This window comes from Lissotriton vulgaris, chromosome 8, assembly GCF_964263255.1.
Source record: "Lissotriton vulgaris chromosome 8, aLisVul1.2, whole genome shotgun sequence".
Taxonomy (NCBI): domain Eukaryota; kingdom Metazoa; phylum Chordata; class Amphibia; order Caudata; family Salamandridae; genus Lissotriton; species Lissotriton vulgaris.
In genome coordinates this window covers 370,879,836-370,906,174 of record NC_141696.1, presented here as the reverse complement: position 1 = coordinate 370,906,174, position 26,339 = coordinate 370,879,836, and the positions used below count along the sequence as shown (strand labels likewise).

At 43.1% G+C, this 26,339-nt stretch overlaps 1 protein-coding gene across 1 annotated transcript in view; it reads left to right on the top strand.

The window, feature by feature from the left end:
• The first annotated feature begins 983 nt into the window (after nt 1-983).
• TSPAN7 (tetraspanin 7) overlaps nt 984-26,339 on the top strand; it is a 274,845-nt gene continuing 249,489 nt past the window's right edge. The window contains exon 1 of the mRNA XM_086934144.1: nt 984-1,149. Within this exon, the coding sequence (XP_086790270.1) occupies nt 1,069-1,149 (81 nt within the window). The 5' untranslated portion in view covers nt 984-1,068. The remainder of the gene's footprint in view (nt 1,150-26,339) is intronic.

The window sequence follows — 26,339 nt, the reverse complement described above, 5'->3', positions numbered from 1 at the left end:
AAAGTTTTTCATGGTAGTACACAAACGCTGAAGTACATAAACCCACAGCCAAATAGGTAAAGATTCATAAAAAATAATAATAAATATATATATATATATATATATATATATATATATATATATATATATATATATATATATATATATATATATATATATATATATATATATATATATATATATATATATATATATATATATATATATATATATATATATATATATATATATATATATATATGGATAGGTTCTAAATAATCATCCCATAATAATGATGCCGCCGGTTGGCAAGTATCTAGGCATTACAGGTTACAAGATCTCAAATTAATCGTGTATCACATATTTTTTGAATGGCCAAACATGCATACAGCGGCGATGCGCAGTGCAAAATCGTAAAGACGCTCTTGCGTGTCACTCTAAAAAGTGATGCAATAGCTGAATGTACTGAAAGGAGGCCGTGCCTCTTTTAAGCTTAAAGTGTGCCCTGATCAATGAGCAAACATGTGCATTGCCTGCCTATTCGCACAAGAACTAGCGCAACGAAGCAATGCAATCCGAACGGTTTGCTTTAAAAATCACATTCTTGCTTCGTTAGTGGGAGGCAGAAGAATAAAAGGTCCGCATCTTTTATGCCCAAGCCATGTAGGCGTGTATGGCAAAACACTAGGAAGACTGGAAGCGGTATCAGGAAAATATCAGTTGCCTCACTTTTTATTATTTTTTTTTTTGCATCTTTTCTAGACTGAACATCTGCTTCAGGCCGTGCCCTCATAAAATGCCCAAGTCTGCCCTGTTATGATGCCACCTCCCTTCAAGAACACACAACCCCCACCCCCTTGTTTGCCAACAAGTGCTGCCCTGAGGGAGCTCGAGCGGGGCTCGCGAGCCGCCCCGGGGGGCGCTGCACGGTGACGTCACCCAGACGTTTATTGGCCAGGGCCTGGGGGGCCGCGCGCCAGCCCTCCCTGCCTCCGCTGAGCCGCGGGGACAGCCTCCGCCTCGCGCCTGCCTCCGCCGCCGCGTCAGGACCGCAGCAGCGCCAACACCCGGAGCCCGGATTCCAGGAGCATGGCATCGAGGAGGATGGAGACCAAGCCAGTCATAACGTGTCTCAAGACGCTGCTCATCGTCTATTCCTTCGTCTTCTGGGTGAGTCCGGGGCCCCCGGCGGGGCTCTGCTCGCGGCGCCCTCGTGCCCCCTGCGCTTTGGCATCAGTGGGGGCTTCTTTCGTGTATAAAGGGGATCTTGTTATTTGATTAGGAAATTGCATCCGCGCGCCCCCCTCCTTCCCTCTGCATCAGAGAGACGTGAGACTGCTGCGCGCGGAGCTGGAGTCTGCTGGGCACCGGCGGCTGCTGCGGGCACTCAGTGCCTGTCAGAGGGAGGCTGTCAGTCTGCAGAAGAGGAGGCGACATACCACCTGCTCCCCTCGTTCATGGCCGAGGAAGGGATACAAGCCTCTCGGTCATGTCCCACGAGAGAGGGAGGCTGCCTGTCTGAGCAACGACTGTACTGTGTGTGACATTCATATCAGTCCCTCAGGGTGGGAAATGTGCCCCCTCGACTCAGTCCATGTCAGGTGGAGACCGTCTGCTTGGGGAATGTTTGCACTGACTGTCCGAAGGAGGGAGATGTGTCCCTCGCCCCTGACTGTGGAATATATAAGGTGTCCCTCGCCCCTGACTGCTGCATATGTGCCATGCGTCCCTGTGAGCCTCAGATGAAGACCACCCACCTTGGAATGTCTGCACTAACTGTGTGAAGGAGGGATATGTGTCCCTTGCCCCTACCTGTGGGTGCCCCCTCCTCCCTATCCCTCCCAGGCAGACACCACCTGCCTAGGGAATGTTTGTGACTTTCATATGTGTTGTCCCCCCCCCCGCGACTTTCATTTGTGTCCCCTGTCCCCGAGTCTGGGATATGTGCCCCTCGTTCCTGGCTGTGGAGTACGTGTCCCTCGTTCCTGTCAGCCTCAGGTGGAGACCGTCACCCTGGTGAATGTCTGCATTGGCTGTACGAGGGAGGGATGTGTGTCTCTCGCCCCTGACTGCTGTGGGATATGTGCTCTCCCACCCAACTCTCCCCATTAGAGACTGCCTGCCTGGGGAAAGTCTGCCCTGCCTGTGTGAGGATTTGATGTTTCCCTCGCCCCTGTCCAGCTGCCTGACTGCGGGAATCTGTGCACCAGCTGTCAGGGAGGGTTGTGTGCCCCCGACGGTCCCCACCGTGAAAGGCATATCTGCTCCGCGTCACTCCCTGCACGAGGGATATATCTTATGCTCGCCTCGCTGCTGACAGCGTAAGGGATATGTGACAGTCGCGTCTGTCTCTCTGTCGGAAGGAAACTGCCCGAATGGACAATCTCTACGAAAGAGGGGTCGCTGCAGTTTTCCCCTTTCCCTACCTAGGGGAATCTGGTACCTGGAGAATGTCTGCGCTGGCTGTCTCTGGGGAGGGACATGTTCTCCGTCGCGTCCACCCCCGGCAAAGAGAGACAGGCCGCCTCGGAGAATCTCTGCTCTAGCTGTCTGTGAGAGAGCAATTCGGACACTTGAATTACCTCCTATCCCCTCCCTTCTAGAAACAAAATATTCTACCACTGCCCCTGCCTGTCCCAGGGGTATCTGCACCTGTCACTAACCCCGCCCTTCTAGAAAGGAGAACCTACCACTGCCCCTGCCTGTCCCAGGGGTATCTGCCCCTGTCACTAACCCCGTCCTTCTAGAAAGGAGAATCTACCACTGCCCCTGCCTCTGCCTGTCCCAGGGGTATCTGCACCTGTCACTAACCTCGTCCTTCCAGAAATGAGAATCTAGCACTGACCCTACCTGTCACCGGGGTATCTGCACCTAATATATCACCATTCCTATCATTCAATAAGACAGACTGTCAGTCTTCAATATGTATCACTGCCCCTTCCTGCGAGGGGAATATCTGCCTCTCGCCCCTTACCCATCTCCTCCAGCAGTCTACTATCACCCCTGCCTGCTAAAGGACTATCTGCCCGTCAGGCCTGCAAAAGCAGTAGCAGCCCTGCCCCTATCCATCTGTGAAAGACGATATCTGTCTGCCCCTGCCTGTCTGTGAAAGCAAAACATGCCTATACTTACCTCTGGTGGCATGCCTCTACTTACCTCTGGTGGCCTGGCAGGGACTGTCTTCCTGAATTTGCATTCGAAAATCTATAACTGGCTGTGAAAATAAACTGCTACCCTTGCTGCCTACAAGAGAACCTCTTCGCGATTGAAATAGGGGCCACGGATGCCAGAGTGGTATCAGCTCTACCCAAGTGATGCGATGCCCCTGCCAACCGAAAAAGAGCGTGTCTGCTCCTCGCCCACTTATTTATAAACAGAATGTCCACCCTGCTTACCGGAGGGAATTGCTAAAGATTTTTTGTGACCTGCCTGCAAAAGTACACAATTGAACACCTGTCTGCCTTTACGCGCCTTGTGAACAGGGTATCATCACTCTGTTAGGGAAGAGAGCTGCCTGCCAGGCTATGGGAAAGGAGATTAATGTATAACAATGTGGCACTGTAGACATCTGATACTGTCGTGTCCAAGTAAGTAACAGTGTCACTCCCAGACAGGACAGATTCCCCTTTCCCAAGGCAGACAGCCAACAGGGCAGATTTGCAAATTTCCCAGACAAACAGGGAAGATGTGCCTTTTTCAGGCAGACTGGGCAGTTTTGTCTTTCCTTCGACCAACAGGGAAGATTTGCCCTTTCCCAGACAGGCAGGGCAGATTTACTATTTCCCAAACAGGCAGGGCAGATTTTCATTTCCGCAGGCAGACTGGGCAGATTTCCATTTCCCCAGACAGGCTGGACAGATTTTCATTTCCCCAGACAGGCAGGGCAGATTATCATTTCCTCAGGCAGGCAGGGCAGATTTCCATCTTCCCAGACAGTAGGACAGATTATAATTTCTCCAGGCAAGCGGGGCAGATTTCCAGTTTCCCAGACAGACAGGGCAGATTATTTTTTCTCCAGGCAAAAGGGGCAGATTTCCATTTTCCCAGACAGTAGGACAGATTATAATTTTTCCAGGCAAGCGGGGCAGATTTCCATTTTCCCAGACAGACAGGGCAGATTATTTTTTCTCCAGGCAAAAGGGGCAGATTTTCATTTTCCCAGACAGTAGGACAGATTATAATTTCTCCAGGCAAGCGGGGCAGATTTCCATTTTCCCAGACAGACAGGGCAGATTATTTTTTTCCAGGCAAAAGGGACAGATTTCCAATTTCCCAGACAAGTAGGACAGATTATAATTTCTCCAGGCAAACGGGGCAGATTTCCATTTTCACAGACAGACAGGGCAGATTATAATTTCTAAAGGCAAAATGTGGCAGATTTCCATTTTCCCAGGAAGGCTCCGCAGATACCGCTACAAACTTGCCTTCCAGGGGACATGTCTGACCCAGCTTTCCAAAGCGAATCTCTGCTAGAACGTTGCCCTCTAAAGAGATTATCCACCTCTTGAATCCGTTCTGATCCCCTGGTTATAAAACCAGATCACCTGCCGTCGAAAGAGAATGCAAGAGTGTTTCACTGCCCCAGATATATCCCCTGGCAGATAAAAACATGTTTGTCCCTCCCATCATGGCTAAGAAATGAAAGTCACTCTCCGCCTGCCTGTGAATCAAGTGTCCCGCCTGCACGTGAAGGGCACCCGTTGTGCCAGTGAAAATATCTGCCGTCTGTGGTAGTCACGACAGAGTATTTACAACCCTCAAACATGTCTTCAACTGCGTGACTGAGGAAGGGGGGCGCCAGGCGCGCATTGGTTGTTGGCAAAACATGATCACGTCCCCTGCTGTAGAGGTTCTGTCAGCCTGCCTCATAATATGTGCATATTGGTTGGTGGTGATTTCTTCTCTGCAATGGGTTGCTTTCGAGTTTGGATGGAGGCGGGGCAAAGTGTTAGGGTCTCTAAATCATTAGATGACACCTAAACACTTGTAGAAAAACACATAATCCTGCTCTTCGTGTATTGGTGATCCAGCAAGGAAAGTGATGGGTGCAATGGGGAAACATCCTTTAACCTGCATGCGTTACAACGCATGTCTTTACCCTGCATTTTATACTCTGCAAAATCTTTTGCAACGCAGAGTTTTACAAGGCAACCCATTACAATGCAGTCCCCATTACAACACCCCGGTGGAGTTAGAATAGTAAATTGTGTTGTATTGAGAATGCGTTGTAATGGATTGCGTTGTAAAGGCCTGCGTTGTAAAAGTTTCTGCGGAGTAAAAAATGCAGGGTAATGGCACGCTTTGTAAATACGAGCGGAATAAAGTGTCCTATTCGTGCAATGGTGGTCCAGTGTAAGGCACGTGATGTGTGTATTGGTAGCTCAGTTAAAGACACTTGATCTGTTATGTTATGTTATGTTATGTGAAGTCGATTTGTAACGCACACTTAACACCCAAGGGGCATCCAGGCACAGGAGTAGATAATTAGGCAGATCGGCTACTAGTTGAACAGGTCCAGGGTTGTTGAGGGCTTTGCATGCGTGGGTGAGCGGTTTGAATTGGCAGCGATTCTGAATTGGTAATGGATGTAGCTCTCTGAGGTGAGGCATGTGTGCGCTGCGGGGGATGTTGAGGGTGAGTCCAGCTGCTGCCTTCTGGAGTCTTTGTATGAGTAGATTAGTGATGCCAGCATAGAGTGCAGGGGGAGGGCAAAAAAATTCTCATACTCTCTCAAGTAACTATATCATGCCTTAAAGTAACTATAACTTGCGCCCTTGGCAGGCACTGCTAATTACCTCAAATAATACATCACTCATGAAAGTTCTGTGACTTAATTGATAACATCACTGCAACATCTGAAATTACATCATTGATGACAGAACTGTGCATGGCGGAGGCGTGTTATAGTTATTTTAGGGCCCCTCCGACTTGCCCTTCATGGTTAGCTTGTTGTCCCTGCCTCTGCCCGCCTCATCATACCCTCTGTTGTCCAAGTCCATGCTTCTGCCCCCTCACTCCAGCCCTGCATGATCTGTTGTGCTACAATTGTTACTCCCACCTGCCGTGCACAGTTAGCTTGCTGCCCTCGCCCTCCTCTCTCTTTCTCTCTGTTGTCCATGTGCGTGTGCCCTTGACCCTTTCCTCCATGTTTGCTGCCACGGCCCCCCCTGCTTGCTCTGCAAAGTCAGTAGTGCTTCCACTGCCCCTCCTTCCATTGTCTGAGTCCATGGTCCTATCCCCTTCTTTCTTTCCTCCTTGGCCCTTTCTCCATGCCCCAGCCCCATCTCTCTTGCCCAGCATGGTCTGCTGCGCTGCCTCGGGCCCCCTAGGGAATGAGTGATAGTTACTTGGGATAATTATAACAGGTGAATTTCAGTGGTTTTGCACATTTAAAACAACCTAAATATATCACTTTAACCTCTGTATTTTTCAGTGAGTATATGATTATTATTATTAGTTGAATTTGTAGGGTGCAACAGCTAGCCAAGAAGGGTTTCCCGGCGCCAGAGTGGACTAGGTGGAATATTTTATTATTGGTCCCAAGATATAGAGCATTTCCGTAGTCCAGCCGTAAGGTGATAAGGGCCTGGACTACTGTTCTCTGGGTGGACTCTGGCAGCATCCAGATGATCTTTCTGAGCCACTTCAAGATGGTGAAACATGTGGTGGTAACCCTGACTGCTTCGTGGTGCATAGTAAGTGCGTCATCAATGGTTACGCCTAGATTCAGGACGAGGCTGGATGGCCGGGGTAGTGCTCCCATCTCACTGGGCCAATGTAATGGGCCCCATAGATCCTTGTCTTTGCCAAGGATCAGGGCCTCGGTCTTTTCACCGTTAAGTTTTAGATGGTTGATGGATATCCATGAAGCGATTTTCCCTAATCCTAGCTGGAGGGGAGATGCTACGCCGTTACTTGCTTTAGAAAGAGAGAAGATGATATGTGAGTCGTCTGCGTAGGAAAAAAGCATCATCCCCGTATCTTCTACAATGTCCGCTAAGGGTCTGACATAAAGATTAAAAAGCAAGAGGCTAAGGATGGAGCCCTGGGGCATCCCTTAGGGTAAGCTATGCATGCCAGAGCAGGCAGTTGAGGAGAAGATTTGGAAGGTAACGTTATCCAGGTAAAAAATGATCCGTTTTAAAGCTAAGCCACAGATGCCGAATTACTTTAGTGTTTTTACAAGTAGTGAGTGGGATACTGTATCAAACGCCGCACTTAGGTCTAAAAGTATAAGCGCGACAGTATCACCAGCATCCAAATCATGCCGCAGCCTTTCCGTGACCCCCAGTAATGTAGTTCCTGTTGAGAAACTCGCTCTGGAACCGGATTGGGATGGATGGAGAATTTATTGGTTTCTAAGAAATTGTAGAGCTGGGAGTGGATATGTTTCTCCAGGACTTTCGAGAAGGCCTGTAATAAGGAGATAGGCAGATGGTTAGTGAGTATATCAGGGTCGGTATATATATATATATATATATATATATATATATATATATATATATATATATATATATATATATGAATCTTTACCTATTTGGCTGTGGGTTTATGTACTTCAGCGTGTGTGTACTACCATGAAAAACTTTCCAGCAGAGCGTTGCTATTCGAAGGGCATTAGAATTACGAATTTCCCACTCCCCTCCAGGAATGCAATTGGAATTTGTAGCAAGCTGGTCCTGTGGCCCCAGTCATGTGTGTGTGTACTGTGGGGGAGGGAGGGTTGGGGGAAAGGAGAGGGTGGTCTCGCGCTTGACTATGTGGATTGAGTCTTATTTTTGACATTTTTTAAACGTTTACCATTTTAAAAATGAGAATTAGGAGCAATTGTTGGGATATCTGTTACTTTTCATGCTCCCTTTCTTTTCACGTTGTGGAAATTACACTCTTTTGTGGTTTGATGCATATATTTGGTAACAATACATTAATTAATGGTATCCTGAAAATAAGGATTTAAGACCTGAAAAAGGATATAAAAAAAATTAGATTAAAACATTAAAGTAACAATTGATATCGTACTTGATACAGGGTCTTCTTGTCTTCTTATGCGAATCCGGCTGGAGTTTGTGGATTGGAGCGAGCGGTATCGGAAATGTATGTATATATATATATATATATATATATATATATATATATATATATATATATATATATATATATATATATATATATATATATATATATATATATATATATATATATATATATATATCTATATATATGCAGAGAACTCCGCTGAATTCCAGAACAACGCTCAGGACAACAACGAAACCGGACCCAGTAGGATATTTGCAAATCGTTTTATTTTCTCATCCTTGTGCAGACAAACACGCCTCCATGACGCGTTTCGGGACCTTTATCCCTTGATCACATATATATATCCACTATAGGATTATCTTCACTTTTCAAATAACCATCCGTTATGTTTGTGTGTGTATTGTTGTATATATATATATATTCACCACTTATCCCGTTCCCCCATCGTTTACAGGTTGCAATATTTTGCACATTTTTAACATTTGCACAAACAAAGGAAATAAGCATTATTTTAATTGTTCCATATATATTGCGTACATTTTGCACATTTGCTTTATTTGCACAGGCAGTTGCCATGATTTGCACTGGGACTTATCCCAAATGTTCCATTATAATTGCGTGGTTTTGCACATCTACTATTGCTTGCATAAGCATTTCCTAATATTTGCACAGGGATTTATCCCGAACCATCTTGAATAGGAAATTATATCTGTTTACAATGTTTTGTGTCCATTGCGTAATTTTGCACATTGGCCATGGCCTGTTTGGGGATTCATCCCAGAAAAGTTATTGTAACTAATGCAACTTTTATGCTCAAAAAAATGTGTGAACAATTAAGCTATCAGCAAATACAATTGATTTATATTTTGTTGCCCATGCACTTTATATTACTTCGTATAACAATTCGATCAAGTGTATATTCTTTTGTTTATGTCTATGATCATGTGACCGGAGTATGAAGTGGCGGGAAGGCGGGCTTGCACTGCATTATAAAAATGAAAAAATGACTTTGAATCGATGCATGTGAACAAGGGCTTTGGAAGCCCGAAACGCGTCTTGCCCTCGCTGTTTTCAACCCTTGAATAAAACCATCTGTGTATCCAGTTCGTGGTCCGTCTCTTATTTGCCTGGAGGGTTCTGATTTTTACAAGAACCAGTAGTGGCTGTTGTTGGAGTTTGCGCAGATATATATATATATATATATATATATATATATATATATATATATATATATATATATTCAACAAGGAGCAAAGGATTATTTACCGGGATCCATATCCCTTAGTCAGGTGGCGTGTCACGCTCGGCTAATCCCATCGCCGAGTATTAACCATGTCCAAAGAATTGCTTTCAAAAGCAAAGACACGCACTCGGAAAGGTGCAGCAAACAAGGGTTTATTCACGAGGTAACGCCGTGAATAAACCCTTGTTTGCTGCACCTTTCCGAGTGCGTGTCTTTGCTTTTGAAAGCAATTCTTTGGACATATATATATATATATATATATATATATATATATATATACAACAATAATTCCAACCACTTCCGTCATGCGGCGAAGAAGGAACTCAGACCGACCACAGCAATTCAGGCAAGGTATGATTTTATTGTGTTCTTACACCACGGCCAGCAACAACGCGTTTCGGGCTTCACAAGCCCTTGATCACATTCTTATATATATATACACACACACATATATATGTTTTGTTTTTCTAGCATTTAATTTTGATGGGTTTTTGGCTGCTGCCGAGTTCTGCTTGTTTATTGTGTTAGTGTTCCACATTTGTCACCATATTGTCATGATCATTTTCTTACCTGGGTTGTACCTAAAGTATGACTTCTTTAAGCAGAGAGGTGGTTTATAGCAGTTTATTTCTCCTGCTTTTTTGCTTCACCATGATGCAATCCATCAACATCTGTGTGTAGAAGGCAATGCTCACTTCCTCCACACGAACAGCCTTGCTGCAAAGCCTCTATTTTGTGGACCAAAGCGGTGAGTGACGTTCTTCTTCCACACCACTATAGTGGTTTTCTACCTGCAGATGGTTCGGTAATTGGGCTATTTCACAGCAATCTTGATTGTTGAGGACATGGGGTGACGCGCTGTGCCAAGACTATCCTCATGCAATGTGGTTGTCAACCGCCATGGCCTGGGATGTGAATTTGCTCAATACAAATTGAAATAAAACCGCTGTAAGGTTGGGTTGCCTGGTGTTCAGTAGCGGTCGGTGATGGGAGTGCTGCCGGGCGGTGACGTGGGGCGGGCAGGGTGGGGGGCATTAAACTACGGAATATGGCCAAATACAGGTAAGTAAACATATAAATAAAATGAATTTTGTTGTGCGCACTGAATCGCCAAATGCGATGCAGTGCGCAAAACTAAATTTGTTTTATTTATTTATATGTTTACTTACCTGAATTTGGCCATATTCTATAGTTTACTACCCCCGCCCCACGTCACCGCCCGGCAGCACTCCCACCACCGACCACTACTGCTACTGTTCCAGCGATGCCCCTGGCAAAGATTTCTTAATCACATACAGTGTAGTTGGGCAAAGACTGCATTTTGAATGGTGTTCTGTTGCAGTTTAACTCATATATTATCTCGTTTCATTGATGACAGTTTTGTTACTATTATACATGGCCATATTTCAAGCATTAATGGTTGCATGTGCACTCATGCTAGGGCCGGACTGGCCGCAGCGGGCACTGGGCACTCCCCCGGTGCGCCGCACAGGTGGGGGTCGGTTTTGGGCCCCTGGGGGCCATTTCTGTTACAGGGCCGTTTTTGCCGCATAGCTGCAAAATCGGCCCTGTAACAAAATCGGCAGAAAACCAGCCCTGGCAAAGAGCTCGGTGGCACCCCCAACCCCGCGGGGGAGGGCGAGTACTTTGCCAGGGCCGGTTTTGGTTCCCAGTCCCGCCCTGACTCATGCTGTCCGTCAGCGAAACCTTGGAGTGTTTTGGGCTATGTATTTATGTATTTATATGGTCCAGCAGAAGGCAGAAACGCCGAAACACTTTGTCCGTCTGTTTCCTTGCGCACTGAGAGTGATTTGGTGATCTAATAAAAAATGAATCAACATGACCTCCAATGTGTGCCGTTTGGATGTATGACGTTACAACGCATACCATTACAACTACCTACCATTACAACGCGACCATTACAACGCATACCATTACAACGCATAGCGCTTAGAGGTGCTGGATAGTGGTAAGTATAATTTACTATTCCAACTCCAGTCCCCGTGGACACTAGGGAAGGTGTTGGATAGTAAATTATACTTATTCCCTATCCTAGAGCGCCCCCCAGCGCAATGCGTTGTAATGGTATGCGTTGTAAAAGTTGCGTTGTAGTGGTAGGTAGTTGTAAAAGTTGCGTTGTAACAGGTGTATACCTATCAAAATTATTGTATTGTAAAGCGCATCAGCGTGAAAGATGCTTTAACAAAAGGAAAGTGATTGTGCAGCAGAGTGGGGGTACTCCGGACCAAAAAGCCTCACTCCAGCGCTCTAGCGACCAAAGTTCAGAAATGGCTACTTCCCACGTGTAAATAACCTGTATGTCCGCCTCAGATTTTTTAAAATTCTAATTTGGTTTTGTAATGTGTTTCCTTTCCCTCTCAATTAGATGTACTATTCCTTGCCTGAAGCTGGGCATTCAGGCTACTCGCTGCCTTATCTGGTTCCCATCTCTCCAGCTGCATTCCTGGGCATGCAAAGTGCGAAATTAAAAATGGTGCTTTTCCCACTCCAGTGTTTGTGTCGAAAAGAAGGTGCAATCAATTTCTGATTAGAAATTGGCTGTAAGAAACGAGCTTCTCATAACTGGTCACACACCCTACCTCTTTCATGCTCATTCTGACTGAGCGCCGAGTTAACTTTGAGCTCGGGTGTGAAATAATGTTTTGGCCTAATTTCCAACAAGGGGGTCTTGACACATTGAGCGTAGCGCTGTTTTTTTCCCCTACTCAAATTCCTCCAGGCAATACCTGGGTGACTTTGCATTGCTAAACATATTCATAGAGTTGAATACCAACCATGTGCTAAAGCTTGTTGTGGAGACCATTTCCACACATTTTTCCCCATCGCATATGGAAAAACTTGCAGTTAGTGCGCAAACTGCCCACAAACTTCCTGTCATTGTATTTTTGCTCTCGTCGGTTTTTGCACCTAACTTTACTATGATGCTTGGAATGGCAGTGTTTGTTTGATAATTTTCAAACATTGTACCTCAAGTTTTGGCAAATAGACGTTTATGGCCTTCTCAGGAATTTAGATTATATAGAGTAATGCCTATGGATTCTGGTCAACTTTTCTATCACAGGTACAGTCATGGTGGTTGAGTATACGCCATCAATAAAGGGTTCTTCTATCCATGATGGGAGGGTGGGCCACTCTGGTACCACTCACACTGTTTGGATCCCAGTTCTTCTAGAATTTCTATCTGAGTACATTCTGTGTGTTGTATTTTGCCAGGCAATGCAAGACTGTTTTTTATTTTTGAGTATCCTTTGAATAATTTTTAGCTTTATGTCTACAAGGTACTGTTTACCTATTTCCTTTAAGATGGACTACAATTCCTGCTAGACAGTACTGTCATTTAAATGGGTGAAGTGGATGCCATAAAGTTGTTCAGTTGCACCCTCAAGTTTACTTCTTTTGTTGTCAACTCCAGAAGTATTGTATTTGTTATCAAATTGTGCATTAAGGATATCCTGAAAATGGTATTCATCTAGTTGCACAGAATATAAAAAAAGTATATTTCACACCTACTCACCGATAGTTATCGTCCTTCTGATTATATACAGAGGTTGTGATCAAGGGGTCAGAGGACTTGTCACATGCAAAAAGTAGAGGAAAATGCACAGGAAATGATCAGCTGTGAAATGCCAGGGTTAAATGTTCTTAACTCTATCCGAGCCTGCAGAACTATTTCAATATGTTGCAGGTTGGCACCAGTATAGAAAACTCAAATTCTTTGTGAAAGCCTTTTGAAACAGGGATCAAACTAGTTGCACAGATGGGTTTTTACACTGGTATAGGACATGTTAATGTATCCTACGGTACAAAATAATACCTGTTACAAGCAGAATTACATGTACCTTGTCTGATATTTACTTTGATGTTTGAGGTTTGCGTTTTCACTTTTAGTGTGCTTTGTTCCACATTTTAGCAGTGTCCCAAATAAGTGGCCCATGGCCCATTCATAAACCAGTCAGGATAAAGTGTGAGAAGAAGTGAGGGACGAGTCACATAAAATGCAAAAATATTTTTTTTTTTGGCTGACCAAATTTCTTATTTTGAAATTGTGTATACCTGTGAGCCTAAACCTTAGCACTACGCATTGTCTGCTGTGTAGACAATTCAGAGGAGTAGGTTTAGGTGATTGTGGAATTTCACGCTTACCCTCCCGCCCCCCGTAAAACGTGTTTTCATATGGAGGCATCTTTTCCGGTAAATCTTCACAATTGTTCATGCCCTTGAATATTCTAACCACACTCCTTGCACCTACGTTTATGTGTACATTTAGGGTGGGAAATATTTGGTAATGTTTGGGAATACACATAAAGTTGCTAGGTTGTTTTCACCACAATTACGATTGAAACTCACACTAGATGTGCCATCTTCCCTCACTTCAAAACTACAACTGCGACTACATCAATTCCGGCTACCTGTGGCCTGGTGTCTTTTTCGGAGCTGAAGGGGCCATCTGTGACTGAATGTGGCTACAGATCCCGATTTGGTGAATCAGGATCCGTTATTTGTTGGGGGCACACACAACGTTTTGTGCACACATGTGAAACTTAGCTGTACACAGTTTGTGAGTCGAGTCTCCTGTTCGTAAAAATGGAAGTGTAAGTTTGATAAATAAGGTGCGTGCTTTCTACAGCAGCCCATTGTGTGACACAGTAACTTAGGGCCATATGTATCAACATTCCGTTTTGCTATTCCTAAATAGCGATTTTTAAGGAAACGCTATTTAGAAATCGCAAAATGGTATGTATGTAGAAAATCGCTTATTTTTAGCGATTCCTTAAAATTCTATAATTGCGATTAGCAAATTGCTAATCGCAATTAAGGAATAATTTCCCATTCATTTCTATGGGCCAGGAGGCCCATAGGAATGAAGGGGAAATGGTGAATCGCAATTTTTCTAATCGCAAATTGTGAATATTTTCAAGGGTGCAGGGGTGTCTCAAGAACACCCTGCTGCACCCCTGAAAATGACATGTGTGCGCATATGGCGCACAAAGGGCATGTATGAGCGTCATATGGCACCTTTTGATTTTTAAAATAATGCTTTTTTGAAAGAATTCGCAACTTACCACCAACTAGAAGTTGGTGGTAATTTGCGATTCCTTAATGGCATTTTGGTATGTTTTTTTCCTTGATACATTGCATTTAAGGAATTGCGAAATTTGCAATTTCTTAAATGCAATCGCAAAAAAAGGAATGGCAAATTTAGCCATTCCTTATTTTGCAACAAAAATGTTTCATACATACCATTTAGCGAAAATGGGTTCGCAAACGCCGGAATTCTGCGAATTTCGGCGTTTGCGACCCATTTTTCCTTGATACATATGGCCCCAAATGTTTCTTTTCAGAGGTCCAACATTATGTGATACACAAGGTCTATGCTTTGTCCCGAGGTTCAATTCAGCCTGAAACACAATTACTATTCTTTCTTAAAAGCCCTTCAAATGTTAGCCACACTAGATCTTTGCTTTGTCCAGATCTCCACCACTCGATGGCAAATAAGTTCTATTATTTGTACAGAGGCAAACAAATGTGGGCCCCAAAATGTGTATGGACTGTACAGAGGTCTGTCATTGTGTAGCACTTTTTCAGAGCTTCATAGATATCTGTCATCGGGTCTACGCTCTGTACAGAGGCCAACCACAAAGTTCCACTCAAGGTCTATTCTTTCTTCAAGGTCTACCAATGTGTGCCACCCAAGGTCTGTGCTTTGTTCTGGTGCCCACTACTGCGACCCATACAAAATCTATGCATTTTTCATAGGTCCACCATCATGTTCCATTCAGATCTATTCTTTATTCAGAGACACTGAACTCCTTGATGGAAAACAATGTTGCCCTATCAACAATTCTGTGTCAGCCAAAGACTGTCCACGTGCAGTGAAGGAGCTTCCGATCTTTGGGGCCACGGTGCGGATCTGAGAGGTTTTTGTTTTTTAATTTGTTCCATTTAATTCATCTTTCGATCTTTCGGTTTTCAAGAAGCATAAATAGTTTTTTAATAAATGCTGTCATACTTCTGTGGTAGTTCCCTACATTTTTACCAGTAGCATGATCAGCTGTGATGAAAGCTTGCTGATGAATCTGGACAGTATATCCTTTTGTATAAATTGCACATCAGCCTAATGCTCAGTGAGTTTCCTTTGTACTAGATACACCAGAGCTTAATCAGCAGTGGTGAAAGCCTTTGATGACCCCAACACAACCAGGACAGGTGCTTCTGCTAGCCGTACCTGCGAGAAGAGCTTGTGCCACTCAGTAAATACCATTCTCTGCTCTAATTGCTCTGACTACAGACTGCAGGATGTCAAAAGGAGGTATAGACTCGAAGTACAGAGCCAATCTGGGTCGTGACCATCTTATTTATTTATTCATTCATGCAAATGCTTTCTACCTGATGAACATTTCTTGAAAGGCTACTTCACCTCTCCAAGTGGATTGGATCAGTTTTATGATATGTCACACATGGCTTTTGTTGGAATGTGACCAATAATCCAAGCATCCCATGACCAGTCTCGTGCTGGTTAGGAAAATCTTGATTTTGGTTGAAGGGGCCCATTGGGGTGGCCCAGGTCTATCATTATTGTGCTTCAAAGGCCTTTTTGAATACGTTCTGCATCTGAAACAAACTCCCTGTATCCCTCGGGACTGCACCAATGCTGTTTCAATTTAGGAAAGAGTTGTAGACCTACCTTTTTAAAGAACACTACATCATGATGCATTAACTGTCTACTACCCAGCTACATCTCCTATAACATATTGACTTTATGCTTGTCTTCGACCCCGCACAGCACTGTGCTGCCCTTTGGCTAGCTTTGCACTATAGAAATACCATACATATAAGTTAGTTTTCAGTCTTCACCAAAGCTTCACTCAATAAAAGGTTTTGAATATTTGATGGCTACTAGCTAGTAATTCTATATTAGTTTTGATTTCTCCGCTATGGAGGATGAACATTCCACTCACTTTGCTATGCCACCTTCCAAAATCTCAAAGCTTTTGAGAATGCCACTGATATCCATGGGATATTTCACACCCTGAAGTTGACATCGTCTTTACAGAGACTCTGAACAAGAGCTGGAAAACCACGCTTTGACAGTGGTTGCATCTCAACTTGCCATTTACCGCATGATTTGGTCTCTTCACGGCAAGACTGTACGAAGGGAGTAAATATTGTGTGATACACAGTGGCACTATGTGAGTAGGACGGTCTGGCATGTAATTTGAGGCAAAGTTAATCTAAAAATACCTGCACTTTTAGTAATGGAAGCACTCTATAAAGCTTTTTATGCAAATGGAAACAACCACAAATCTGTATTCAGATGTGACCGAGTGAACTAGACTTGTTGAAGAGCGCATATTTAGTGCTCGAGAAACAGCAGAGTGGGCAGAGCTTTTGTTGATTGGGTGCCCTTAGTTGTAACAACAATTGGTATGACACTCCGAAATGCGCATTTTAGGTGCATATGCAGACTATTTAGAAATTACTTTATAAGCACTTGAAATTGTGTTTGTTCCTAACATTAAGCATGCAAATAATATATTCCTGCCTTTGATTACTGTGAATCCTATATAAGATATACCTGGTGTTAGACTTGGCAGTTTCTCCTCTGTCATCCCCAGACATTTTGCATTCACTACTCCATTTTTGCTGAATCGGTTTTTGTTCGCCTTAGGACTCTGTGCACTATACCGCCGCTAACCAGTGATAAGTGCTTGTGGTCTCTCCTCCAAACATGGTCGATTTTGCTTATACCCAATTGGCATATTTAATTTACTTGTAAGTGCCTACTAAAGTGACCCTACATGTGCCCAGGGCCTGTAAATGAAATGCTATGAGTGGACCTGCAGCAATGATTGTACCACCCACTTAAGCAGCTCTTTAAACATGCCTCAGGCAAAATAGGCATTTTACCAGGCCTAAAACCTCATTTTTACTACATATAAGTCACCCTTTGGGTATGCCCTGGACAGCCCAGAGGGCAGGGTGCAATGTAGTTAAAAGGTAGGATGTGTGCTTTTAAGTTTTACATGCCCTGGATGTGAAAAACTCTTACATTTGTTTTTCACTACTGCAAGACCTACCTGTCTCATAGGATAACATTGAAGTTACCTTATTGTAGCTTCCAATTGGGATCAGGTAGCCAGGTGGAGTTTGGTGTCGAAGAATTGTAATTAAAATCCCACTTTAATTGTATAGTCCAATTTTGGATTAAAATTCTGAAAGGGCCACTTTTAGAAAGTTTGTAAACAAACAAAGGAACCCAAGTAAGGTCTGCCAGGGACCTTGGGAATTAAGCTATTTTTAAGAACAGTGGTCCCTGGAGAAACAACAGTAAAAAAAAAGGGGGGGGGAATGAATATAGACCCAGTGAGTACTATATTTGTATAACTTGTCCAGCCCGACAGAGGTCAGATAATTAATATTTTAAATTAAAATAGGAACAATACAGACAAAATAACTTGTAAGTGGGACACACGCCTACATCCAACTAAACCAAGAGGGACAAACAATGAAGAACACAAAAGGCTCAAGCATAGCTGTAGGTTTGTTAAACACACCATTTTAAATGTAACAAACAAATTGCAAGAGAACACCTTTACACATTAAATGACAATTTAGAGCTGTGTATAAGGTGTATCGGGTATCAACAGCGTTTCGATCCATATATGCAATAAATGGATCATCATCAGGACATTTAGAATAAGCATGCCTGTGTGCTATTGCCTGTAATAAAAGTTGAAGTATTGCAGAAGTACTTTACAAATTGCCTCTAAGTTAAGCCTCACTGCTCTGTGCCAAGCTACCAGAGGGTTGAGTCCAGCTTGATTTAGTGTTGCTTTGTGTCTCACCCTGACAAGGATTGTGGTTGCAGCTTGACCACGTCTTACACCCCAATCAACCAACAACCCCAATTTCTTACACCTGGGATATAGTAGCTGCTACTGTACACAACTGATAGCCCATTGTATGTCTCTGTAAGTTGAAAGCTCCTCTCTGGCAAATGCAGAATTGTCGAGATCACAAATTTGAATCCTGGCAAAGCAGACTTAGCCTTCCATACATCCGAGTTGGTAAATTGGGTGGCATTATTTATTTTCTTGTAACATCTGTATTTAGAGCACTTAAAAGTCACAGAAGTACAATATTGAGGGACTACATCAAAAATAATATTATTATAGGGAAACTGGATGGCACCAAAGAATTCCATGACCTAACAGCAGAACAAGGGTGAATGCTAACTTTCTAATATTGCAGGCAAGTTTGCAAACCATTGTATTGAATCCTGCTTCTGATTCTCTTATTACAGTCTAGTTGTGACATAAGCTAATTGATCTTTTATAGGTCATCACAGTAGCTTTATAACAACCTGATTACTGATGTAAGAATACATTGTGAAAAGTGCCTCTATAAATTGAACACTTAGGGCCCGATTATGATCTCTGTCGGAGTTGCCTCCGACTGACATCATCGTGTATTCAGGAACCACCTCCGGTAGGCCGGTCCCGACAGCATAGTTAAGATGCGACCGCACATGGTGCTGTCGCGTTCTCCCATTTCCCTATAGGAACTTGTGCTGCAGCCTTACACGGTCCGTAGCACAAGCTCCCATAGGGAAATGAATGATTCTGTTAATCCCTGCACTGCGAGCCAGGCACCTCAAGGTGCCTGCCACGTGGTGCAGGCATTAACAGGGGCTACTATAGATGCCCCGTCGGACCCCAACCGTAGGCCTCAAGGAGAAGGGGGCCATGCTAAGGGTCCCCAAACTCACTTTCCCGCAGGCTTTCTATGTCAGAAAACCCGGCATTCAAAGACTGTCAGAGACCGAGCATGGTAATCCCAACGGTGGAAACGCCATCCATTGGGATTATAGGCCGGTCTCCGATTTACCAACGGGCTTCTTGAACCCATCAAATCCAGTCAGAAGAACCAACCAGTTTCACATCCGACTGCCTAGATTGTAATTAGGCAGTCGGAATTAAAACCATCGATGTCGGTTGGAAAGCTTCCATTCTGTTGTCGGAGGCTCACAGACCGACATCGAAATAGGCCCCAGATTTTGAGATCTCTTCTAAATCTTCTATTATGAAAACCTTTTTATGGTGAAATTTTGATTTATTGCACTGCTGGGGTTCAATGCATGAAGCGTTCTATTATGAAAACCATGAGTCTTCACCTTTTTATGGTGACATTTTACTTTATTGCACTGCTGGGGTTCAATGCATGAAGCGTTCTATTATGAAAACCATGAGTCTTCACCTTTTTATGGTGACATTTTACTTTATTGCACTGCTGGGGTTCAATGCATGAAGCATGAATGTGCATGCTATCTGAGTGTTAGCTACACATTCTAAAGTACAAAAGATGCTTCGACATATGCCGGCTCACTTTAAACTGTTTAGGAATATTTGTCTACAACTATTTATAAGCTGCTTTAATATGTGTTTATTTCCATAGTACAGTCAGCATACTCATCATACCAAATCTGCAACCAGAGGTTCTCAGATTTATAGGATATCTAGGATTTAACAGGGGCAAAGAGTGGGGAAGAATGTTGGCGCGGCTGTTTATTATATGGAATAAAACACCCCTTAGTAACAGTAAAAAGAATATTGCAATTCACCTCATATCTTGTGACCTTGTAAAGGAACTCATCCTCTACATTGGCCTATTTCATTAAGGAACCTCTCTGTGACTTGCTATATATCATATTCTTGAGTGAATATTATCCAATATATAATATGACAATCAACAAAAGGTGTAATATCATGTGAGTAATCCATATCACAGACATTTCACCCAGCATAATGTCAACAATACAGTATTCTCTCCACTGGTTCTTATTAATGAACGCATATGCTTTCATCAGACATTTGCAATGACCAGCATCAGTTTATTGGCTACATGCCATATGGGCTGCGTGTCTGTCATGCCATTCATGCTGAGCAGCTGACATGCCTTCTATGATGAGTGTACCACATGTTGTTTGTGTATAGAGTCTTACAGACCCCCTCTAAGCAGTAACTTTACCTTCTAATGGAGATATCTTGAGGGGCATATTCAGGACTTGGAGGGGGAGTGGCCTGTTTCTTTGTCCTTGCATTGTGATATATGCATGTATTAATGTATGTGAATTAAGAAAACAGCTAAAACTGAGAAACCACATTTGAGGAAACCAAACTATAGAAAAGCAATTTTAAGGAAATACAAACAAATCAAACGTCTGGGGTAGAAAGTGATTTTTAGGGTTCAGGGATGAGTTGAGGGCTTTTGGAGATCAGGAATTAGTGGTGTTTAGGGGTGGTGAGTTAATTTTAGGGTTCACAGATGAGTGGAGTTTAAAGGTGTTGAGGGGGTTTTAGGGTTCATAGATGGAGGGAGTAACAGCTGTGAAGATTTTTAAGTTTCACTGATGCGTGGATTTTAGGGCTGGTGGGGAGATTTGGGATTTAGGGATGGGTGGTGTTTAAGGCTAGAAAGAGTTTTAGAGTTCAGGAATGGATGGAGTTAAGGCTGGTGTGGGGTTTTAAGGTTCAAGAATTGCATAGAGTTCAGAGGTCTGGGATGGACAGTCTTTAGGTGTGGTCATGTGTTTTCAGGTATCTGGGATGGGTTTTATTTGTGGGTAGTGAGGGTTATTTTTAGTGTTCTTGGTTGGATGGAGTTTAGGGGTAAGGAACAATTTAAGGCTTCCGAGAAGGGGTGAGGATTAAGCATAGAAGGTTTTTAGGATTCAGGTATTGGTGGAGTTTAGGGGTTGAAAGGGATTTTTAGGGTTCAGAATGGGTGGAGTTTATTTAATGAATGGGCTATTCAGGGTTCAGGGATGAGTGGAGTTTAGTGGCTGAAGAGGTTTTTAGGGCTAGGAATGGGTAGACATTAAGGGTCAGAATAGGGTGTAGTTGAAGTGTGGTTAGGGGTTTTAAGTGGCAGGAATGGGTGGTGTTGGGGAGTTATGAAGGGTCAGTGAAATAAAAGCATTCAAAGTAATTGACAATGTGAAAATATAATTATAATGTCCCCTAAGGTACAGCACTGAAACAGATTCCTCAGACAATAATTGTTCTGAATGTAGGACCTGCAACCTCTGCATTCACACCTTATAAAATAAGCAAGCAAAGGCTAATTTTGGAAAAAATGGTATTCTATGAATTGATTTCTATGAAATGATAAATGCGAATTAAGCAAGCAGATTTCCATTAAACAGCTTAGATTAAAATTGTATCTGTATTTAATAGGGTTATCAATTGAGTGGGGTATGTACCCACCTCAAGCAATAATAATCACAATCCTTGTCAGGCTGAACCCTTAAAATGACGAAATTAACCTGAACTCAATCCCTGGATAGCTATGGCACAGAGACGACAGGCTAAGCTTAATACCTGGGCAACGTGTGAAGTATTTCTAGAGTACTAAAACATAAATAAAGTCAAAATGCAAAGCATTAAATATCCCAAAATAAAATTTAAAAATAGAGTAAAACTTAAAAAAACACCAAAAGGACAGCAAAATAACAAAAATCTAAAGTGGGAACTAGGGATATGAATTTTTAAAGTTTTAAGTAGAAATAGTGCCAAGAAGCACAAAGTGCCAATGATAGTCAATGGTTAGATAGTTCAGGAAGAAGGCACGGTTTGATGCTGAATGGAGTGTGAGTCAGATCCCCAAGCCAGGTTTGTCATGGTCACATATGTCACCATCTAATTTGAGTCCTTTAAGCAACAGTGCACGTCAAAAATCCCCCAGGACCTCACGGGAAGATATTAGAGAATCACAGGGTGTCAGGCACAGGAGATAAAAGAAATAAATAAAACAAATCTGAGGTGACCCTACAGAAAAGACAACACTTCCATCAGTTTCTCAGTAACTGCATTCCAGGAACTTATTACTATATGAACAACCTGTGTGTACGTAATACTTGTCTACCATTAACCTCGGCAAAATGTAGCAGAGCAATGGAGGTTACAGAGAAGCAGAGCCCAAGTTCTCTCTTGCTCCAGACAACCGGATTGGTTGAACGAGTGCAGCTGAAGTACACTAAAAGTCTCACCCAGAGGCTGATTTTCCACATTCTCCTGGTCAGTAAGGGCATAACCTGATAGCATTCTATTATATGGAAATGTGGTACAGCAGTTTACTATGTTAATCCTGCCTTTGGAAATCTGGCCATAACTTCAAGGCTGAGGAAAGAGGCTTATAGTTAGACACTTTATCTCCGGATTGACAGATGGATTAATTAATTCATTACTTATTTAGGAGTTTTGTGAAACAGCCTTGGGGTCCGGCCTCTTTAGAGTACTGGATTGCTCAGTTCCCATTATTGAGAGATGTTTGTGCATAGTTGGAATGCAATGATATACTTGTTGCTATCCCAACACAGTAGCTTCAGTCTAGTCTCTAGTAATGACACAGGACCAGGGCAGCTTTAGCCTTGGCGACGCCCGGTGTGACAATCTTTGTTGGCGCCTCCCCAATTTACCTCCTTTTCCTCGCATTTCTCCACTAACACCCTCCAAAGATGACCTTCATATCGCCATAGGCCTCTCGCACATTTACGAAATTTCTTTTAGAGCAAAGTAGGGTGTCGCAATTTGTATTACACACACATAATATAGAGACAATGAATCATACATGTGTGTAACTAAATGTATAGGAAATGATACATAAGACAACGAGGACTACTAGGTGTAGGAGTCACATACATCCATACTAGTATGCACCATATTTTAACAGTGCTTGGTCAAGAGAAGCACAAACTCAGGAACTATAAGGTAACACATTGATTGGTGTTGGCTTGAGTAATAACAATGTCTTATTATTCAAACAAACCCTTTTTAGCAACCTTAGGACAGAGAAAGACGAAAGACTGGTGGAAAAACATAAGTTTATAGAACTGAATGCAAAAAGTGTAGTTATCATGCAGCTTTTTGATGCCAGTTCATATCTCAATGTGCTATATTAGAAGAATGGTAACTTGTGAACTGCAAGTAACATAACAAACTCTGTGACAAAAGCAGTAACCCAATGAGCTATCTACCTAAAATACAATTCCGTTATCCGATTGTTACACATGCTTTTCAGCAGGCACATAAACCCTCTTTCAGATGAGCCAAAACTACTATTAGACAAAATAAAATTCAGATCACTCAAACAGGTACATTAATCACCAGAGTTATCAAGCCATTTTTATTTTTGCCTGAAAATTGCTCGACTCACCAAAAACTCTGCAGAAGGTTCTTTCAACCCCACAAGATATTTCAGACTTTATCGTCTCCTGAGCTTGGTGCCCTATGTGATGGCACCAGTTGTACCACCTTATGCCGGCAGTGTAGGATAGCATGTTTAAAGAGCTTAAATTGCATGAAAGGCAGAAGTAAGGATGGCTGAGTTCTGTTCTCATATTTGGGTTCAGGTAGCTGTAAAACCTGGGGCGTGAATTATTTTTTGTCGCAATAATTATTTATTGGTATTTGAAGCGCACAAGAGTCAATACAGTAGACAACAAGGGTTTTACATTAAGCACAGGAAGATAATGAATCATCAACTGCTCGGGTAACACGAGGCAAGTCAAACCCATGTCTGCAGTGTAGTGAAGCCCTGCTAGGGAAAGGTGAGATGGGGTTCCCTCTCGTATTGTGTAGCTCAGTCCAAAGTCAGTGCATCACAATGGGCGGGGATACTGTGAAGGGGAGGTGTCGCCTTTGGTCAATCACAAAAAGAACAATTGATGGACAGAATGCAGAACAATGTCATACATTCACCCGAATACAGAGATCTGGGCCAAAATCCATCGTTTTTTTGGTCGTCATGCCATTCCAGTGTGATCCCAGCCATATGCAAATCAGTCTGGACCCTGTGCCTCGTAGGAACAGTCGAGCCAGAACTGTCAATCAGTAATCGGTTGGCAGGCAATAGAAAGTATACTATTAGGAGCTTCAGACAGTTAGTGCCCCTTTTAGGGGAGTTAGTACTCAAAGCAAAAACTGCATCATCCCCTAGCTCAGTCCTCCCCATAACAGCAAGAAGGGCTCCCATATCTGGTTAGGGACCTGAACGTCTAAGAACTTCCCTATATGTGTTTGATCCGTACATTTCTGTGAGTGATCTTCATGTGTAATGTGAAATGAATACCTCACATATATAGCGATGTCTGTTTTTGTATGTAACTCACCTTGTTCCTGTCACCTTTCTTGGAGTTTACAGAATGCTTTATGCTGGCAAATAGCTAATATGTCAGAGCTTTTTAATGGAGCCCTGGCATGGGGATTTTTGGTACTTTATCTCTATTGATGCGACACATTTTGCATACACATTTGTTATGATTTACTAGTTACATTATTTAAACTTTTTATGTCTACACACGATTGAGAAAAATGCTAGTGCCTTCTATTTTTTCTGAAGAGCAACACCCATGACTAATACTTGATGCAGAGCTATACCCTAATGTCAAAACCTTTATGAGATCTAGAGACTACAAGGATTCACACATTACCACCGCCTTTGTGTCTGCATAAAACGTTTAGGCCTAGCCTATAGACAGCATTTAGCTGTTGTCGAACACCATCCAAAAATTGTACAGTGCGGTTTGCGCCAGCTCATTAGCATCCATTGGTTGTTTTCTTGTTACTCTAATTTGCTTGCTTCTTATTTAGTGGCTTCCCTTCCTTTTCTTGTATTCCTCCCTCCCTTTCAGCATAGCTGCATTTTCATTGAATGACTTGTAATCTTCCACTACTCACATTCAGGGAACTACTTTTCTCTTGTATATCCAGCCCTCTATAAAAGTGCATGTTTTTTATTCTCCCCCTCGTGTGCTGCTTCCCCCTCATGCTCTCAGTGTTGCTCCCCACCCTTCCATAATTGCCTGTAAAAGCACAAGTATAATACTGGTTTATGACTAAAGAGCTGACTTTAAGGGTTGTTTTTAGGGCGAGCCCTCGTGATGCACTGCGTAGCAGTGCTCGCGTAAGCGAGCCTTTTTGTATGGGGTTTTCGAAAGGGACCTGGAAATTCCATACGCTGGTGCGTGTTCATTTCTTAGGTCCATTTTGATTGGACTTTGCGTGCGTGTTGTATTTAAACAGAACACGCAATAGGCCATAGGCAGTCACGTAGCTCCGCCCATGGCCTATTGGTGTCTGTTACGCACACCAAAGACCATATGTCTTCAATTATCGTGCCGACACGGGCGCGATAATTGAAGACATATGCCTGCAGTGGCGCGCGCGCGCACACTACTCACAGGCTTTTTTTTTTTCATTGCTCTGACCACCTAAGAGAGAAGAATCTCTACTTTTTGTTCAACAGCGTGATAAACTGCACGTACGTGCTGAGATTTGCATTGCAGCCTAATAACACAAGTGTTCAGCAAAATTTCTCACTGTTTTACAAAATGATTACATATATCCAATTGAATTCGATTTTCCTCTAATCTTCCGATTTTCAGTTTACAAATGCAGACATTGGACATGGTTAGAAAAAATGGTAAAAATCAATCTCACCCAGTATTGCAGCCACCAGCCAGCAAAACTGCAACCTCCTGAGCGCCTCCATGGCAGCTGCCTTAGAAAACAGTGGAAAATAACAAAGGCCGATTTAAAAATGAAATATACAAAAGCAAGAGAAGTCTATGGTAGGCGATGGGCTGTGATTTGCATCGGTGCAGAGAGCCACTCCTGCCTCCTCCTCGCCAGGCAGTCACATCCTCTCCCTGACAGGCTTCATTCCCCGACTCTGGCAACCGCAAGAATCAGCCAAGAAAAATTCCACGACATCGACCGGATGCTATAAACCCAGGTTCATTTTGGGGTGAAATAACTGTGATAGAAAACGATTTAAAGCTAAAAAGAAAGCAGAAGCAGCCTGCAGCTTGGCCCCTCCCACTTTCTTTTCCTTTTGGTTAGTCCCTGCCCATTCTCATGTTACTTAATTAAATCATCTAGAGAGGTGTCTTATTGTCACGGTTGTCCTTATATCATTCGGAGGTATACTTTAGAGCAGTGGGTTGTTGCAACGGACTAGGAAGAGGCTAAAATTAAACGTGTTTCACACCCCTGCGCCA